Source organism: Myxine glutinosa, chromosome 3 (genome assembly GCF_964187855.1).
Source record: "Myxine glutinosa chromosome 3, kmMyxGlut1.1, whole genome shotgun sequence".
NCBI lineage: Eukaryota > Metazoa > Chordata > Myxini > Myxiniformes > Myxinidae > Myxine > Myxine glutinosa.
In genome coordinates, this window is record NC_136263.1 from 2,446,983 (window position 1) to 2,467,238 (window position 20,256).

At 43.9% G+C, this 20,256-nt stretch overlaps 1 protein-coding gene across 2 annotated transcripts; it reads left to right on the top strand.

The window, feature by feature from the left end:
• Positions 1–296: 296 nt before the first annotated feature.
• On the top strand, positions 297–18,891 carry EXOSC1 (exosome component 1). Of its 2 annotated transcripts, none has more exons than XM_068111363.2 (8): positions 297–368; positions 459–592; positions 1,029–1,103; positions 9,909–9,997; positions 16,739–16,772; positions 16,936–16,986; positions 17,683–17,764; positions 18,489–18,891. In XM_068111363.2, the coding sequence occupies exons 1-8, from the start codon at positions 341–343 to the stop codon at positions 18,593–18,595; spliced, it is 600 nt and encodes a 199-aa protein (XP_067967464.1). In that variant the 5' UTR covers positions 297–340; the 3' UTR covers positions 18,596–18,891. The 2 variants fall into 2 exon arrangements, with proteins under 2 accessions (XP_067967464.1, XP_067967465.1); XM_068111364.2 differs by having other exon boundaries at positions 459–580.
• The last annotated feature ends 1,365 nt before the right edge of the window (positions 18,892–20,256 follow it).

A 20,256-nucleotide genomic window follows, 5' to 3' on the forward strand; every position in this document is an offset into this window, starting at 1 on the left:
AAATATGAGAGAAAACAAAAGAGTGAATGATTAAGGAAAGATTCCTGTTCATTCCGTACGAAGGTTAATTTAGCGGTGTGAGGCGTCACACGACGGGCTGTTGACAAACGAACGAATAACTGAAGAAATAAAAAGGACTCACATCGCCGGAGGAGAAAACTGCATAAAATGAATACAGAAGAAAAACAAACGAATAATAACATTTGGGGTAGAAAACTAAAAAGATAAAAATGATTAAAATCTATTTTTGAGGAATGAATGAATAAATGATTGAATGAGTCCCCCCCCCACCCCACCCCTCCCCATTCCGAGCCCCTGTTCCTCGTGCTCCGAGCGGGTCATGACGGTCCCCAAAGTCTGTGTTCCCGGTGCGAGTTCGGCTTGCCTCCTGTTGCTCTTTGCCTCGTTTGTCTCGGCACGATCGATGGTTTGAGTGTTTACTCGTGTTGTTTGCTCAGGTGAGCGGCTGTGCAGCGTGGAGGAGTGCGCGCCGGGCCCGGGCACCTCGGTGCGCCTCGGGTACGTGTTCGCGACGCTCGCCGGGTACGTGCGACGCACCGACGAGTCCAGCAGCACCGGGGTGAGCACCTTGGTGCGGATACCGACCCGGCTACGTGTGGGCTCCGTGCTGGGGGTGCCCGAGTGCATGTTTCCGTTGGTTGTGTTTGTGATTAGGACTAATAGTAATTAATTAATTCGATTTTGGTGAAAATCATAATAAATGTTTGTGAGATTTAAAAAACGTTTGCGGGTTTCTTCACCATTGAGCGATGGCGCCAAAAATGATAAATAGCAGGACACGTGAAACAGTTATTGATGAATTGTGACAAAACTGGCTGATTTGGGTAAATGAGAAGAAGAAGAAACCGATTCCATTCATGTTTCAGGTGCGAATCCAAATCCGGCCTGTCAGTGTCATACAAAACGTAAACTGTTCACCTGGCGGAGGTGTGCGCTCTCTCTACCGAGTGCCGGTCTAGTTTTTATTTTCCTGTGTTTGTTTGTCGGGATGTTTGCTTCTTTTGCAGCTACCTGTGATCGAAGTGGTCTGCGATACTCGAGCTCGGTTGGTGCCTGAAATAGGAACCGTCATTACCGGAAAGGTATGTCATGTTTAATATCGTGACTAACCGATACACCTGTCAATAACAGGTGATGTGAATCGATAGAATTCGAGGAAATAGAAGAACAACAATGCCATGACATGTGGTGCTGGAAGCACCGCCCACCACAATGACAATGCCATTACATGTGGTGCTGGAAGCACCGCCCACCACAATGACAATGCCATTACATGTGGTGCTGGAAGCACCGCCCACCACAATGCCATTACATGTGGTGCTGGAAGCACCGCCCACCACAATGACAATGCCATTACATGTGGTGCTGGAAGCACCGCCCACCACAATGACAATGCCATTACATGTGTTGCTGGAAGCACCGCCCACCAAAATGCCATGACATGTGGTGCTGGAAGCATCGCCCACCAGAATGCCATGACATGTGGTGCTGGAAGCACCGCCCAACACAATGCCATGACGTGGTGCTGGAAGCACCGCCCACCACAATGCCATGACATGTGGTACTAGAAGCACCGCCCACCACAATGCCATTACATGTGGTGCTGGAAGCACCGCCCAACACAATGCCATGATATCATTCAGCATGGTAAACGCTTTGAGAACGGTGTACTTTAGTTGGGGCTGAAGGGAATAAAAGGAGGAGTAAGTAGTAAGTGCATTTCGAGGCTGTAAGCATAATTGTAAGACTAAGACTAATTATGCTTACAGAGTTTGACTTTGCACAAAGTGGTGAGAGGAGATGGTAAATAGGCCGCAGACACACAGCCAGACATCTCAGACAGACATCTCATATTGTTTATAAAGATGAGCGTGAGTGAAGGAATGTGATTTGTTTTTGGTGTTTATTTATTTATTTACTTGCGATTTATTTATTTATTTATTTATTTGCGATTTTGTTTATTTATTTGCGATTTTGTTTATTTATTTATTTATTTGCGATTTTATTTATTCATTTGCGATTTTGTTTATTTATTTATTTGCGATTTTATTTATTTCTTTATTTGCGATTTTATTTATTTATTTATTTGCGATTTTATTTATTTATTTATTGCCATTGAGCTCACTCAATGACAAGTTGATTGATAAAGAGACTATTCTTGCTCATTCAACTCCTATTACTACAACTTGTTTAGGCTGCGTTGTGCCGCTAACCTGCTGCTTTGATTCCTTGTCATCATTCCAAGGCTGTAATTATGCACACCTTGGTTGGTTTTGTTGTCCCCTGTCGAACCGCGGAGCGAAAGGGGGACTATGGTTTTCCCCTCCGTCCGTGTGCGTCCGTCCGTCCGTCCGTGCATGCGTACGTGCGTGCGTAAGCGAAGGACCGCATTCGAATTTGGTGTGTGGGTGCAACCCACGTCAAAATCCAAGATGGCCGCCGCCATGTATGTTTGATGCCATGTATGTCTGAACCTTGTGAGTGGAATATCTTGAAAAATAAGCGAAGTACCAACTTCTAATCTGGTGTGTGGATGTATCTAGGCATAAGGAAGAACGGTATTGAAAATTGGGTGGCCACGTCAAAATCCAAGATGGCCGCCTCCATGTATGTCTGATCGCTCTTTCACGAGCCTCGATCTTGTATACAAAAAAAAAAAAAAAACCTTGTGAGCGAAATATCATATCATAGCATGTTTTCTGCGTCTTCCACTTTGTCAACTCACATCACTTCACCGACGGGGAACCTAGGCATAACACTTGTTGTCATTGTAAAGCAAGGTGCTTGTCCACCCATTCTCTTTTTCTATTTGCTGTTTGATAATACACACAGCTATGATTGATTACTGTAACCATGGCGACGCTGTGCGGAGTACATGTTGGAAAAGTTATTTATTTAACATGATTTTGATTGTATTTTATTTTCGATGGATTGCAGATCATGCACAATTCCAAGATATCAACTTTTTCTCATTCTAACGTCCATGTACGTTTTCTGAGTGTCGCGGGGTGCTCTTTCTTGGATGGATCAAATCTAAACAGCCTTGTGTGTGCAGGTTATTATAATAATAAAATTAAATTAATAATAATAAATAATTATAATTATTATTATATCTTGTGTGTGCAGGTGGCAGGGATTTCTCTACTTGTGAAAGTTGGCGTCTATTGGATGTAAAATGCTGAGTACAGTGAGGTTTGAGTTGTGCTGGAGTCGTCACAATCCACTGCACATTCATTAGTAGAGCAGGTTGCTGGGATGGCCGAGAGGTATTTAAATAAATAATAATTTCAACTTTGTTCATCCTTTATTTTGAAGCTCTGGCAGCTGCAGCCGATGGTGTCCTGCTCCGTATATTGTGCAAATCACAACCCGCTGGCTTGTATAGATAACGATGTTGCAGGTGCAAATTATCCTTGACGACTCTGGATGATTGTAAATTATTATTAGGTTATTATTATTATTATTTTGTATACCAAGTTGAGGCTCGTCTGAAAGCTCACAAAACATAATTATAACAAGCGTTACGCATAGGTCCCCCGTCGGTGAAGTGATGTGAGTTGACAAAGTGGAAGACGCAAGGCGGCCATCTTGGATTTTGACGTGGCGACCCAATTTTCAATAGCGTTCTCCCTTATGCCTCGATACACCCACACACCAGATTCGAAGTTGGTACTTCGCTTATTAGTCCCCTACCGGTGTACACCGGAGGGGACTATAGGTTTGCACGCCGTCCCTCCGTCCGTCAGTCCGTCAGTCTGTCAGTCCGTCACGCAAATAACAGCTTTCCGGACTTTTTTTCTAAACGCTTAACGCTAATGATTTCAAACTTGGCACATCGTTTCCTCATGATAAGTTACAGATCAAGTTCGAACTTCACGACGTTTCGATCATTTTTGACAAAGTTATGGCACTTTGAACTTTGGGAATTCTGATAATTCTGATGATCCTTAACTCAGTGTCATTTTAAGTTTTAATTTCCTTTAAAAAAGATTTTCTCTGCAATAATAGGACCGATTGAGATCAAATTTTCACCGTAGGAGGGACTCGGTCTGTCGAATATTTTAATGGTAATTATGACGTCACAGGTCACGTGGTTCGGGCGCCATATTGTTTTTCGTGAAAACACGAAAACCCCTTTTTCTCTGCAACGGCTGAACAGATCGAGGCCAAACTTTGCAGGCAGAATCGCATACCCATGACGAACAAAAAAGTCAACGAGCATGACGTCATGCGTCACATGGTTTCAGAATTATGACGTTTTTAAGCATGGACCTTTAAAACCGAGCCCCTCCCTCATTTTTGATCCAATCGAGGGGAAACTTCACAGATCTGTTCCGCATGTCAGTCTACTAAAATGTCCTTTTGGAATTTGCGATAGCTCACGTGGTTTGGCAGATATCGTTAATTAAACTAAATTATTTAAAAAATGGATATCTCTTGAATCGCTTTATTGATCGACGTAAAACTTCATACTATAGTAGGAGTCATGAAAAGTAACAAGTTTGCAAAATTTCAAGATGATTGGATGTACGGTCTGGAAGCTAGAAGTTGTTATTGCGTGAAGAAGAAGAGGCGTCAAGTGTGCGGATTTAATTATTTATCACATGTACAGACTGAAAGCATTGTTGGACACGACCTGTCGCGGTCATTTTAACCTCAAATAAAATTCTAATTTAAGATTTGTCAATAGCTGAGGTATATTAACAAACGAATAAAACAGATTTGGTCAAATTCTGACTTTTTTAAAACTCGATCGCATTTGACAGAGTTGTGACAAGCTGAGGAAGAAGAAACCTCGCATTGGCTTCTCCAATGTGCCATAAAAAAATGGATATCTTGAATTATTTTTTTTTTTTTTTTTGTATACTGAATCGAGGCTCGTGAAAGAGCTAAATCGTTAGTACCTCAGACCGTGAGTTGGTAATTATATAATTCACAGTGCAATACGTGCAGGCTGCTCCACGGAGCAACCTTGCTGGCTTATCAACGAGGCGAGGTGTGACACACGTGTCTCAGCATACCTCAGATCAAGTTTGAAAACCAGCATCAACCGTGCATAAATTTGCATATTCGATCATTTTTGACAAAGTTATGGCACTTTGAACTTTGGTAGGGGACATGTATTGCAGCGCAATACTCAGAATGCTTGTTTTTCAAGATATACCACTCACAAGGTTCAGACGTACATGGCGGCGGCCATCTTGGATTTTGACGTGGCAACCCAATTTTCAATGGGGTTCTTCCGTATGCCTAGATACACCCACACACCAGATTAGAAGTTGGTACTTCGCTTATTTTTCAAGATATTTCGTTCACAAGGTTCAGATATATATATGGTGGCGGCCATCTTGGATTTTGATATGGCGACCCAATTTTAAATAGCGTTCTTCCTTATGCTGAGATACACCCACACACCAGATTAGAAGTTGGTACTCCGCTTATTTTTCAAGATATTCCGCTCACAAGGTTCAGACATACATGGCGGCGGCCATCTTGGATTTTGATATGGCGACCCAATTTTAAATAGCGTTCTTCCTTATGCCGAGATACACCCACACACCAGATTAGAAGTTGGTACTTCGCTTATTTTTCAAGATATTTCGCTCACAAGGTTCAGACATATATATGGTGGCGGCCATCTTGGATTTTAACGTGGCGACCCAATTTTTAATAGCATTCTTCCTTATGCCGAGATACACCCACACACCAGATTAGAAGTTGGTACTTCGCTTATTTTTCAAGATATTCAGCTCACAAGGTTCAGACATACATGGCGGTGGCCATCTTGGATTTTGACGTGGGTTGCACCCACACACCAAATTTGAATGCGGTCCTTCGCTTACGCACGCACGCACGCACGCATGGACAGACGGACGGATGGACACACGGACGGAGGGGAAAACCATAGTCCCTCTTTCGCTCCGCGGTGCGACGGGAGACAACAAAGGGAGCAGGAGAAAAGAGATGGGGGGGGGGGGGGGGGTGGGGGGGAGGGAAGTACAACAACAGTAGAGAACTGGGACATCGTGAGATCTGTGGAAGGGAGAGGGCTGGAGCGGGGTACACAAGGTAAACAATATGGACACTATAGGGGATTTCAGGAAAGAAAACGGAATTTGAAGGAGGTGGATTTGGGGTGTATTAACAGGGGAAGGAGGTGGATTATTAACAGGGGAAGAAAAGCTCAAACTTTTGAATGGGGGAAGATAAGAGATGGTGGTGAACAGCTGTTTTTAAGACCTGGAGGGAGGAGTGGGATTGAAGAGAGTGAGGGAATTTGTTTCAGGCAGGAGTAAAGAGGAATGAAGGAGTGAAGGTGAATAGAGAGTCTTGATTTTGGCAGTTTAACCATAAGAGGGTTGCTGGCAGATCTTGTGCGACCTGTAGGAATATTTGGGGGACAAAGCACATCTGGAGCTGGGGGAGGAAGGCCGGAGAGGAGTCGGTAGAAGGCAGAAAGACCACCAACCTGCCTGCGGTGAGCGAGTGAAAGGCCCTCGGAGATAGCTTCATCGCGGGAGATGCCAATGATTCTGAAAGCTTTGGTTTCAACAGCGTGAAGCCGAGCTAGGTGTGAGGCAGGAGCACCAGCCCAGAAGGGAGAGCAGTATTCCATTGAGCTGCGGATGAAAGCCTTGTATGTGGTGAGGAGCTCAGGTGTGCCAAGGAAGGACTTCACACGACGGAGGATGCCCATTCGGCGACTGGCTTTGGAGGTCAGCTTGGAAATGTGGTTTTCCCAAGAAAGATCATGGCAGATAGTGAAACCCAAAAGCTTGAGTGACAGAACTTCTTGGAGAGGATTGTTGAGAAAGTAGATGAGAGTGTTGTCCAGTCGGTCTTTTCGGAGTGACATACTGAGAGTGTGAGATTTGTCAGGATTGAAAGACATGTTCCACTCGTTTGACCAGTCTGTGATTTTGTCCAGGTCTGCAGAGAGTGAAGTGGCTGCCAATCTGAGGGATGAGAGACGTCATCAGAGTGGCATCATCAGCAAAGAGATAGAGAGGGTTTTCCAGAGAGTCAGAGAGATCATTGATGAAGACCAGAAAATGCAAAGGGGCCCAGAACACTGACTTGAGGAACTCCAGCCTGAACAGGAAGGGGGATGAGAGAATTCCATTCAGGGCCACATGTTGACTGTGACCAGAGATTAAGTCCGCAAGCCATGTGTGGAGATTTCCATGGATACCATAGGAGGAGAGAAACTCCAGCCTAAATAGGAAGGGAGATGAGAGAATTCCATTTCGAGCCACACGTCGACTGTGACCAGAGATGAAGTCCGTGAGTCATGCTGTCATTGCTAACAACTTGGTTTAATGAAGTTTTCATTTTATTTTGTTTGGTCTGCTTCTTCGTGTGTGTGTGTTGTTCCTTGTTATCTCCAAATGTGGGTTGCAGAGGTTGGAACAGAGCTCTCCCAGGTCTCGATGTATCCACCCTTGTTGCGTGCATGCACATGCACATATGCATGCAAGTTGTTTTTGCCTGCTATCCTCACACGTGGGTTGGCCTCAGGAGATGGAACGGAGATTGTGTGTGTGTGTGTGTGTGTGTGTGTGTGTGTGTGTGTGTGTGTGTGTGTGTGTGTGTGTGTGTGTGTGTGTGTGTGTGTGTGTGTGTGTGTGTGTGTGTTGGTCGTTATCTCCATTTTCGGGTTTCAGGAGGTGGAACGGGGTCCTCCCAGGACCCAAAGTATCCAGCTCCTCCTCGGTAAGGGATCACGGTTCATGAACCAAGTTGTTCAACTTTTTCGGAGTTTTGTTCCAAGTTCTCTTTTCAGGATCGTCACCGAACCCCAAATTGCCTCCAGTTGTAGTTCATTTGTGGTAATATTCCCGTGGATGGTTTTTAAAATCTCAGTGAGGTTCTTCTCGGTGGGCTAACCCCCGCCCTTGCAGGGAAAATGGCCTTAAAATGCCTGTTGTTGTTGTTGTTGTTGTTGTTGTTGTAGTGAGGTTCTTCTTCATCATTCCTGTTGTTCCAATTATCACCGGTACAATTTTGATGCTCTTCAGCTTCCAAGATCTCTTGACCTCATTTTTGAGGGCCTGATATTTGGTCATTTTCTGGCCAAAATCTCTGGGTACCGATATCTTAATCATCAATGCTGTATTTTCCTTTTTGTTCCTGAGTACAAAGTCTGGACGCAATGCTTTGTTTTCTATGTTCACGCTCGATGGAATCGTCAGGTGAGCATGACGTCCTCATTTTCAATGATTGCCCTTGGTTTGTGTTGCCATGAGGGTTCTGGTTCTGGGATGTTTGATTCATTGGCATATCTGCAAAAATTAACTTTGCAAACTTTGTTGTGCCGTTGTGTGTAAAGTTGTTCTGATAGTTTTTTGCATCCCGAGAGCAGGTGACAAGTACTTTCTGTTTCGGTCTTGCAGAATCTACACTTGTCCGTCCGGCGCAGTCCCGCCATCTTTTAAAATCCATTGGTGTAGTGTCCTTGATCTTGGGCATTTTTTATTATTCTTTCTCTGTCCCAGTTGAGCTGACCTCTTCTTCGCCATTGCAATGAGCCTTCTTTGTGTACTCCCAATCTGCACAACTCTATTTATTTATTTATTTTCCAATACCTTAATGCTCTTATCGTTTTCCCAGTTGTCGGTGTATATATGTGTGTTAGTGTTAGTGTTCGGTGCGTGTGTGTGCGTGTGTGTGCATGCGAGCACGCACACGCAGATCCTCAGCCAATCAAGATGTAAAATCAGCAGATCAACCATTCTCGGGCCTGCTGTTCAAGCTCTGCAAAAGCATTCCAACCTTCTACCAACTGATGGATGTAACGCTGTTCCACCCAGTGTTCTGCAGTTTGGGGCTCTCCACAATCACAGCTTGCTTTGTCAGCCAGGTTCCAGGTATACAAGCAAGTCAGGTTAGAGTCCAACGCCTGTACGCAATCTGTTCAGGCGGCACCACTCCTTTCTTGGATGTCTGCAGCCAGCTGGCGAGGTGCAAATAGGTGGCAGATGCTGCAGTCTGCCTTCAGGTTGCCTCCTTTTTCACTGAGAGGAGGCCCTGTTCTCTGGGCCGTCGGCCTCGATGCAAGACTGGGCTGCCCTGTCGAAAGGTTTCCAACCCTCGAGTCGTTGAGTTTGCATTGGTTCGTTCATCTTGTTGTAGAGGGGATGAATTTCAGAGTCCGAAGCTTTAAGTGCAGCATGTCTGGTTGCCACTTGTCATCCTAGGTGGGGACGTGGAACGCAGTGAGGACAGGTAGGTGGTGGGTTGGTGTCGGTCTGAGGCACCCATTGGTGATTCTTTGGGCAGAATTGGGCTGGACATTCACTTTCCTTGTGTGCATGCTTCTACCCCAAGCAGCAACACGGTGCTCTGCTGGAGTATGCACCAGGGCCGATGTGGTGGAGCGTAGGGTCATGCTCTGCTGGAGCATGCACCAGGGCCGATGTGGTGGAGCGTAGGGTCATGCTCTGCTGGAGTATGCACCAGGGCCGATGTGGTGGAGCGTAGGGTCATGCTCTGCTGGAGTATGCACCAGGGCCGATGTGGTGGAGCGTAGGGTCATGCTCTGCTGGAGCATGCACCAGGGCCGATGTGGTGGAGCGTAGGATCATGGCCTGATAGTTTCCTTCGCAGGTGGATGCTTGTGGACCTTTTCCAGCCACATATTCAGCATGGTTGCGGAAAGTAAAGGCCGTGTCCAACTTGATATCAAAATTGGGTCGGTGTGTTGGCAAAAGCAATTGGAGTACCATTCAATCAAAGTTGTAGTTGTCTATATTGGTCTGTCCTTGAGCGGTTTTCACGGTAAATGTAAAACTTGCATTTGCGTAAAACCCTCATGCCCGCAGGACCAGCCGGATCTGGAAATGGATTCTTTGATTTCACTTACGGACGTGGTTTTTGTATTTTTGTAGATTATGAGCATCACCCCAAAGCTGGCCCGTTGTGAGATCGTATTCATCGAATCCACACCGTTGAAGGATGTTTTCCGTGGTATCATCAGGTGAGCTTGAAGTGATTACCTCCACCAGGTGGATGGAGTTTGTTTTCACCTCTGTCATTTGTTATGATGGAAATTTGAAATTTTCATAATACACTACTCACAATAAGTTGGGGATATTATGGGAGTGAGTTTATTTTTTTTATATAGGGGTTCGGTTTATGGTATTGAAATGAAGAATGCTGTGTTTTTTCACACATTAATAACCATAGAATTAGGACCAACAACTTTTTTCAACATAATTAATACACAAAATCAACCACACCGATGAACCTGCCAATATCCCTAACTTATTAGTCCCCTACCGGTGTACACCGGAGGGGACTATAGGTTTGCATGCCGTCCCTCCGTCTGTCAGTCCGTCAGTCCGTCACGCAAAGAACAGTTTTCCGGATTTTTTTCCTAAACTCTTAATGCTAATGATTTCAAATTTGGTACATGGTTTCCTCATGATAAGTTACAGATCAAGTTCGAATTTCACGACGTTTCGATCATTTTTGACAAAGTTATGGCACTTTGAACTTTGGTAATTTCCCCAACAGTTTTCCGGACAACAGACTGCCGGTAGTGGACATGTATTGCAGCGCAATACTCAGAATGCTTGTTAGTCCCCTACCGGTGTACACCGGAGGGGACTATAGGTTTGCACGCCGTCCCTCCGTCTGTCAGTCCGTCAGTCCGTCACGCAAAGAACAGTTTGCCCTGTGCTTTTTCTGGTCTTCATCAATGATCTCTCTGACTCTCTTGAAAATCCTCTCTATCTCTTTGCTGATGACTCTACTCTGTCGCTCCATTCTTCATCCCTCAGATCGGCAGTCTGCAGCCTCCTCACTCTCTGCAGACCTGGACAAAATCACAGACTGGGCAAACAAGTGGAACATGTCTTTCAATCCTGACAAATCTCACACTCTTACGATGTCTCTCCGAAAAGACCGACTGGACAACCCTCCCATCCACTTTCTGAATAATCCTCTCCAAGAAGTTCTGTCACTCAAGCTTTTGGGTCTCACTATCTGCCATGATCTTTCCTGGGAAAACCACATTTCAAATCTGGCCTCCAAAGCCAGTCGCCGACTGGGCATCCTCCGTCGTGCGAAGTCCTTCCTTGGTCCTCACCACATACAAGGCTTTCATCCGCAGCTCAATGGAATACTGCTCTCCCCTCTGGGCTGGTGCTCCTGCCTCACACCTAGCTCGTCTTCACGCTGTTGAAACCAAAGCATTCAGAATCATTGGAATCTCCCGCGATGAAGCTAACTCCAAGGGCCTCTCATTCACTCACCGCAGGCAGGTTGGTGGTCTTTCCGTCTTCTACCGACTCCTCTCTGGCCGTGCCCCCCCAGCTCTCTCTGGGCTCTGTCCCGCAAATATTCCTACAGGTCGCACAAGATCTGCCTGCAACTCTGTTATGGTTAAACTGCCAAAATCAAGACTCTCTGCTCACCTTCACTCCTTCATTCCTCTTTTCTCCCGCCTCTGGAACAAACTCCCTCACTCTCTTCAATCCCACTCCACCCTCCAGGTCTTTAAAACAGCTGTTCACCACCATCTCTTATCTTCCCCCATCCAAAACCTTGATCTTTTCTATCCCCGCTAATTTCATCCCAATTCCACTTTTTTGAAATACCAACCTCTGTCCTGGAAGTCCTTGGTGTCCTTGTGTTTTATACTTCTCCCACCCCCCCCCCCCCTTCCCACGCCTCCTCCCCCAAAGCCCTCTCCCTCCCACACATCTCCCTGCTCTTAAATGTTGTGTGCTCTCAAATGTTTGTGTGCTTCCCCTTCTCTTGTCTTCCGCTCCCTCTTTTTATATATTTTGTTTGTCTGGTTGATTTGTTTGTGAAGTAAATGTCAGCTCTTTCACGAGCCTCGATTCAGTTTCCAAAAAAAAAAACAAAAAAAAAAAACAGCTTTCCCGACTTTTTTTCTTAACGCTTAATGCTAATGATTTCAAACTTGGCACATGGCTTCCTCATGATAAGTTACAGATCAAGTTCGAACTTCACGACGTTTCGTTCATTTTTGACAAAGTTATGGCACTTATGAACTTTGGGAATTCTGATAATTCTGATGATCCTTAACTCAGTGCCATTTTAAGTTTTAATTTCCTTTAAAAAACAATTTCTCTGCAATAATAGGACCGAATGAGATAAATCAAATTGAGATTGAGATTGAGATCAAAATTTTCACCGTAGGAGGGACTCGGTCTGTAGAATATTTTAATGGTAATTATGACGTCACAGGTCACGTGGTTCGGCCACCATATTGTTTTCCGTGAAAACACGAAAACCCCTTTTTCTCTGCAACGGCTGAACAGATCGAGGCCAAACTTTGCAGGCAGAATCGCATACCCATGACAAACAAAAAAGTCAGCGAGCATGACGTCATGCGTCACATGGTTTCAGAGTTATGACGTTTTTAAGCATGAACCTTTAAAACCGAGCTCCTCCCTCATTTTTGATCCAATCGAGGGGAAACTTCACACATCTGTTCAGCATGTCAGTCGACTAAAATGTCATTTTGGAATTTGCGATAGGGCGCGTGGTTTGGCAGATATCGTTAATTAAACGAAAAAAAAAAAAAAAAAAAAAAAGGATATCTCTTGAATCGCCAGTACCTCAGACCGTGAGTTGGTAATAATTTATATAATTCACACAGTGCAATACGTGCAGGCCGCTGCACAGAGCGACCTTGCGGGCTTATCAACGAGGCGAGGCGTGACACACATGTGTCTCAGCATACCTCAGATCAAGTTTGAAAACCAGCATCAACCGTGCATAAATTTGCATATTCGATCATTTTTGACAAAGTTATGGCACCTTGTTTATTCTAGAGTTCTCCTCAAGCCGCAACGCGCGCCCTCAGCCTCGTCTCGCGAACCTCAAAAGCGCGACACAACGCGCTCTTTCAGGAGGGGCGGAGCCAAGCCGAGCAACATATATATATATATACACATCGATCATTGATCTTGAAAAACAACGTATTTTGTCGTGCTTCTGCTGACCTGTCTGCGAGGTTTATAAATCGAAGTCCCGAGTGAGAATCACAGGTGAGCCCGTCCTGAGGTAATTAGTGATTGGGAACGATTCAGAACCTGTCGGTAAATAACCCTTGGTAATTTCCCCAACAGTTTTCTGGACTATAATTTGGAGTGCAGTAAGTCAAAGCTGTTAATATTCCTTGTGTACAATATGCTGTAATCGTGGACTGTTCTTTAAAATGCTTTCCTAGAATAAGCATCAATTCAAAAACGTTTTCACTGAATTTTTGCAAGAATTGTACTCTGCATGACGTCTTCTTGTTACTTGCAAAATATACACAAAGAATTAAGTTAAGCACCCCTACACAAAGAATTAAGTTAAGCACCCCCTAATATATATTCTTTGTGTATATGTATACATTGGCATATATTCTAAGGTTGCGAAGATGGTCCCTCCAATAGCCAATCTGGATGAATTGGAACGTGCATTACATCGGGAATGGAACAACCTGCCACAGCAACGCATACGACGGCTTACAGGGTCTATGAGACGTAGGGTTGAGTCAGTGATCCGATCACGTGGGTCCTACACACGTTATTGACGCAAAGATCGCTAGAGGTCTTCTCAGAACAATGACTGTACGTTAGAAAACATAAACGTCATCCACACTGTCCGTGATGGACCTATAGCTCCATACTTAAATTGAGGTGAAAATATGCCTAAAATTCCCAAAAAATTTCACCTTAAATTATTCAGAATAAAATATTGAAAACGGCATGATTGTTATGTTTTTATGTGACCATAATATCACTTCTCCAGAAAATATAGCAATATCATGGGTATATTACACTGTTTTGACGACAACAAACTTGTAATGTGCGAGGTTGTAAAAAAACGGGGGGGGGGTGCTTAACTTAATTCTTTGTGTATAGAAGATTTTTCAAGTATATTGGTCGGTTGCGTTTGTGGTTCTGTCTGTGTCTGTTTGTCTGTTTGTCACCGGCCTACAGGTCACAATTTTCAACCGATCTTCACCAAATGGTAGAGTTGGTCAAAAGCAAGAAGCCTATTGTTTTTGGGGTCAAAAGGTCAAAAGGTCAACATAGGCCAAAGGTCACCAACTTTGCCAAATTTCTAAAATCCTCAATTTTCATCCGATTGACTAGAAATTTGAAGAGAACTTGCATATCTGGTCACTGAATTCAACCACCAAGTATTTTTGAGGTCAACATAGGCCAAATTTCTAAAATCACCAATTTTCATTTGATTGACTTGAAATTCTAAGAGGATTTACATATATGGTCACTGAATTCAATCACCAACTTTTTTTGAGGTCAACATAGGCCAAAAGGTCAACATAGGCCAAGTTTTTTAAATCCTCAATTTTCATCCGATTGACTTGAAAATTGAGTAGCATTTGCACATTGAGTCACTAAATAGGGAAACTAACTATTTTTGAGGTCAAAAGGTCAAAGGTCAACTCAAGGTCAACTTTACAAAATCATTTTTCATCTGAAAAATCGTCGCTTTTCTTCCTGTTGACCTGAGCTTTGATCAGAATTATCAGTTTTAATCTTGATGAAATGGACAATTTGCTGTATCAATGGAATTTTTTTTTTCTTGGGGATGGGGGGCGAATTTTGCAAGTAACGTGCTCCGCATCACGCCTTCTTGTTTGTTTGTTTGTCTGTACAGAATAAATATGATTTTCTCTGCAACCGTTGGTGTGATTGACAGGAAATTTTCACCATAGGTGCAACTCCTCTTGTAGAGTTTTTTAAAATGATAATTATGACGTCATAGATCACGTGGTTCAGCCGCCATTTTGGAAAAACCGAAAAACTGCACCTCTATATCTCCGAAAGCGCTGAATAGAAAAATAATTGAGACATGGCTTATTGTTAAGAACTCTCCATGTGGAATAACACCTGTTAATGATGTCATAGGTGCCTCCATTATGACGTCATAATTCGACAAGTACAAAACTTCATCCGATCAAGATGAAATTTCTTGAGCATAATCTCAGGATAACTTGGTGGAGAAAAAAAATAATAATGATGACGTCATCGGTCACGGGGTTCGGCTGCCATATTTGTTTTAACCTTAAAGCCTTAAAAAACCTTAAAAACCACTGAAAACATCCTGGCAAGGGTATGCAATCTCTGATTGCTCTTTCTTGTTCATTTTGTGCTGGGCTCATCTACCATCGACCTCCCTGCATATCCGGGTTGTTCCCTGACGAACCAGTACACAACTTGTAGAAAAGGGGGGATTGAATTAAGTGTGTGCATGTGGCACCTTAGGGGGCTTGCCATTGCTATAATTTGCTTCCCATTTGTATTTACAATTGTTTCCTTTTCTTGAATGCATTGTTGAATTGTTTTGTGCTCCCTTTGCCCCAAATGAAGTCCCACCGTTCTTCCCCCATGGTCTCCTCATCTTGCCGGTCTTTCCTTCCTAATATCCATCAATCTTGGTCATAAATAAAACATGATTGACTATATCGTAAACAAACGCATGTCACCTCCCTCATCCTGTTTGCTCTAGTATTATTTGGACCGCTGGGATTGGCTTTATAAAGTCGCTTCCCTAGAGATAATATAACCATTCGGCATCATCGGGCTCGACCCGACGTTCACTGGGGCCCATTAGCGAGCCCCGTAGACACGACAATATTACCGCCATCAAATTAATATATACTCTGTTGCAATGTTATCATTATTTTTGTTATTTATTTGGTAATTAGAATGCCATGCTGCGGAAGGACCTTTTAAGCTGCTCTTTACACCTTCACATGGCATACATTTAAAACGTCGGAATCCTAATCAACTCAGGAGATCATGACGCTCCATATCAGACCGCTCCATTAGAACACAAAAAAAACATGGCTCAAATATACATACACACATACACGCACAATTCATCCATTTATAGTAGAGTCGTAGAGGGACTTTTGTGGAGTGTTTTGTATGGGTCCTTTGTAAATATGTATGCAAAGTGGTCCAAGAGGACTTGCGAGTAATACCCCCTTTACACAGGGGTGGCGATCGTTGAGAGATCGTTGAGCGATGAAAAAATCTCAGAGCGCCCAGCGATCGCCATGATCTCTCAATGATTTTCCAGTGATCTCCACGGTCGCCACGGTCTCCTCAAAGTTTTGACTGGGTCCAAAACAATCTCTCAACGATCGCCAAGGGAAGCGATCTCTCAACGAACGCTCAAAGAGCGCTCAACGATCTCATCGATCTCCCAATGATCTCTCGGCAATCTTTCAATGAACGCCAAATTTTTCCACCCCGAAGGTAGAGATGGCCGAGTGATCAGTGAGGGATCGCTGAGCGTTCGATGAAAGGCCAATAGAGTTCATTGAAAGACTGGGGCGGAGATTGCTGAGAGATCATTGGGCGATCAATTTCCGCTTGAGAGATTGTTGAGCGTTCGTTGAGAGATTGGGGAGAGATTGCCGCGGTGATGAGAAGTGCGGCATTGGGGAAAATTGAATTTTTGATCGCACAACGAGCGCACAAGGATCTCCCAAACATTTACACAGAAACGCCTTTTTCGAGGCTTAGGAGATCGTAGAGAGATCGGTCCAATTTTTTATCGCTCAATGGTCACCCAACAATCTCCGTGCTGTGTAAAGGGGGCCTAAGGGGATGTAAGGGATACGTATGGTAGTGGGGTGTTAAAAATGAAACTGGGAGTGTACCTAACTATGTCATTTGTCACAAACGTGGACAAACCTCATATCTCTCACCCTCAGAAAGGAAGATGTACGAGCCACAGAGAAGGACAAGGTGGGTCACGTGACAGCAGCAGCGGTTTTAAAGTGAGCTTAGGGTAAATATAATGTGGAAAGCTGGGTTGTATTTGTGAAATAAACTTTTTGCCACTGTGAGGGTAGAGGAGGCTTTCCGTAGATTACTTTTGGGAAGAGCTCACCTCGGTGTGTCTGTGCAGGTTGAGATCTACAAGTCCTTCCGCCCTGGGGACATGATTCTTGCCCGAGTGGTATCCTTTTTTGAGATGTGGTTGACATCTTCATTGGTTTGAGACAGTAACTATTCTTCATTCTGTGGGTGCTTGCGCAGGCTATTGCACCACGTAGGTTGGTGCACCGGTCTGTCTGTTCCATCAGTGTGTTCTCATGGACGTATTTTTATGTCTCCGCCGACGAATTCGCCGCAGGCATTGTGTTTTCGGATTGTCCAGCTGTCCGTCCGTGATAGATTTTCGTTACCGTGATAACTTGAGAACGGCTGAATGTATTCAAATGAAACTTGGTACAAGTAGTACGTATAATGATGTAATAATGTGGGCGGAGGCAGATCCGTCGACGTCGTGACGTTGAAGAGTGTCGTTCTGGATTTTCTAAATTTCAGAATGCTTGTGCACAATTGCCCTTTTCCCACGATTTGTAATTTCGCTCTTCCTTAACTCCAGTGCAACAACAAACAACAACAACATGCATTTTAAGGCCATTTTCCCTGCTAGGGCGGGGGCTTAGCCTTGCGGTCCCCATGACAATCTTCTCCATTTTGCCCTATTTTCTGCATCTCTCCTTGTTAACCCCCTTGCCCGCATTTCTTCTTCCACCATCTTTAGCCAAGTCTTTCTCGGTCTTCCCCGTCCTCTACTTCCTTCTACATTCATTTCCATCACTCTTCTCAACCAGTCACTTTCATCCTTAACTCCAGTGCACTGGAGATATCCCTTGGTGATTCTCAGTCATACCTGCTGAGTACTGCGGAGAATGAACTGGGTGTCGTCGTGGCTCGCAGCGAAGCCGGTGAGAAGGGTCGGTCCTCGGGCGGGTCTTGAATATTGTTGTAAATTCTTTATTCCTCGTTTGGGGTTTGTTAGAGATTCTTGCCTTTGACGAGAGATTTCACCCTATCTTTTTTATTTGGAATGATGTTAACTCAACCAGGTTTGATGAAATGCATGATTATCTACGAGCCATTGAAAAATGGCTCAATGCCATCAACACGGAGAGTATCTTTTGGAATTGCCATTCGTTATTACCATATGAATACGCGTTTAAAAATCGTTGCCGTTTGGTGGCAAATGTGCCCATCATTTTGGTAATGGTGTGCCATGACCCCCAGGGTGCGAGGCTGATCGGATGGTGCAGGGGTAGCACATTTGTCTTTGATCTTTCTAGTCTTGGGTTCATTTTTGACTTGAACGTAACCTTCACACCGGTGCTTAGCGGGAAGGTTGTTGCATGATAAAGTGTACCATCTGTCAGATGAGATGTCAACCTGAGGACTCGTCCTCTAACCCGACGTACGTTGAAGATCTCTCGGTGTATTTTAATAAGGGTAGGCAAATTGTTTCCTGCACTTTGGCAAAATTCCAAACTCCTGCCCTGAATAACGCAGCGCAACTCCCAGGTTGGGGCTGCGGCACTCCATCACCTACCATGAACCATCACAGAGGTCGATGCCGAGCTGGGATGAGCATCAAGGACACCACCACGGTGTGATTTGTATTCTGTTTGTGCTCTGCAGGGGGCCATATGGTGCCCATCAGCTGGTGTGAAATGCAGTGTCCAAAGAGTCACGTAAAGGAGCTGCGGAAGGTGGCCAGGGTGCAACCTCAGTTTTTGCAGACATAGCTCGTTGCGAGCGCAGAGACGGACTCCTGCCCGCACTTGCAATTGGCCGTAGATGACGACGTTCTGCCGCAGGTCCATCATGACCACTCGATTGGTGTGCGGTGTTCTGCGTGCCATCGCTCGTTTGTAACGCACCGCACTGTTCATGGGCTTCACCAATTTTGGGGATCGGGTTGTGCCTTGTTGGGGTCCATCCGTGATGAGGGGGAGGATGGACCGGCAGGAGGGTTTTATTTATAAACGTCCACTTGAAATGCCTCTGTTTTTACGGTGAAAAATACACGAGGTTTTACTGATGGAATGTTTTTTGTTTTTTTTCTCAACAAGACCAAATCGCACAGCTCATTGCTGCAGGATACACGAGGTCCCTGGCTCCCGGTCAGACAGGTAGCAGTTTCGTGAATCTATAAAGTGCAACATGTCGGAGGAGAATATTTGTTACGTCTGAAGCTGTGTTGGTACTCGTGCCAGCACCAATCTGATTGTATTTTGATGTCCGGTTTATTATCGATGCAGTATAAAAACAAATAGGTTGTGTCAGGTGTTGTCGTCGTCGTTATTCGATCATTTGTGCAAATTGCAGTTTGATTAGACTTTGAATTGTCAGGAATCCCATTGTTTCCTGTAAATACTTTTTGTACTCGGCAGGTGGAAGATATTAGGTTTTTATGGTTCCTGGAGGGAGTCGTTGTGTTTTTAGTCTTTGTGTCCGTGTTGTCCCACTCCCACGTTCCCACGTTCCCACGTGTCCCACTTCTTGGACGAAAAAAGAAAACAAACGTTTTATTTAATCATGAAGCAGAATTTCAAGTGCTATCAATTGGCTAATATTGCACTAATTAGAGATCGGTGTACACTAATCCCGATTTAAGGCATCTGTGTACACTAATCCTAATTTATGGTATCTGTGTACACTAATCCTAATTTATGGTATCTGTGTACACTAATCCTAATTTATGGTATCTGTGTACACTAATCCCGATTTATGGTATCTGTGTGCACTAATCCTAATTTATGGTATCTGTGTACACTAATCCTAATTTATGGTATCTGTGTACACTAATCCTAATTTATGGTATCTGTGTACACTAATCCTAATTTATGGTATCTGTGTACACTAATCCCGATTTAAGGCATCTGTGTACACTAATCCTAATTTATGGTATCTGTGTACACTAATCCTAATTTATGGTATCTGTGTACACTAATCCTAATTTATGGTATCTGTGTACACTAATCCTAATTTATGGTATCTGTGTACACTAATCCTAATTTATGGTATCTGTGTACACTAATCCTAATTTATGGTATCTGTGTACACTAATCCTAATTTATGGTATCTGTGTACACTAATCCTAATTTATGGTATCTGTGTACACTAATCCTAATTTATGGTATCTGTGTACACTAATCCTAATTTAGGGTATCTGTGTACACTAATCCTAATTTATGGTATCTGTGTACACTAATCCTAATTTATGGTATCTGTGTACACTAATCCTAATTTATGGTATCTGTGTACACTAATCCTAATTTATGGTATCTGTGTACACTAATCCTAATTTATGGTATCTGTGTACACTAATCCTAATTTATGGTATCTGTGTACACTAATCCCGATTTATGGTATCTGTGTGCACTAATCCTAATTTATGGTATCT

Excerpts from the sequence above, each read along its gene's own strand:
- EXOSC1 (XM_068111363.2), top strand. The coding sequence starts at position 341 with ATGACGGTCCCCAAAGTCTGTGTTCCCG. Across the intron at positions 1,104-9,908 it reads GAACCGTCATTACCGGAAAG|ATTATGAGCATCACCCCAAA; the intron begins GTATGTCATGTT and ends GTATTTTTGTAG. Across the intron at positions 16,773-16,935 it reads GAGCCACAGAGAAGGACAAG|GTTGAGATCTACAAGTCCTT; the intron begins GTGGGTCACGTG and ends GTGTCTGTGCAG.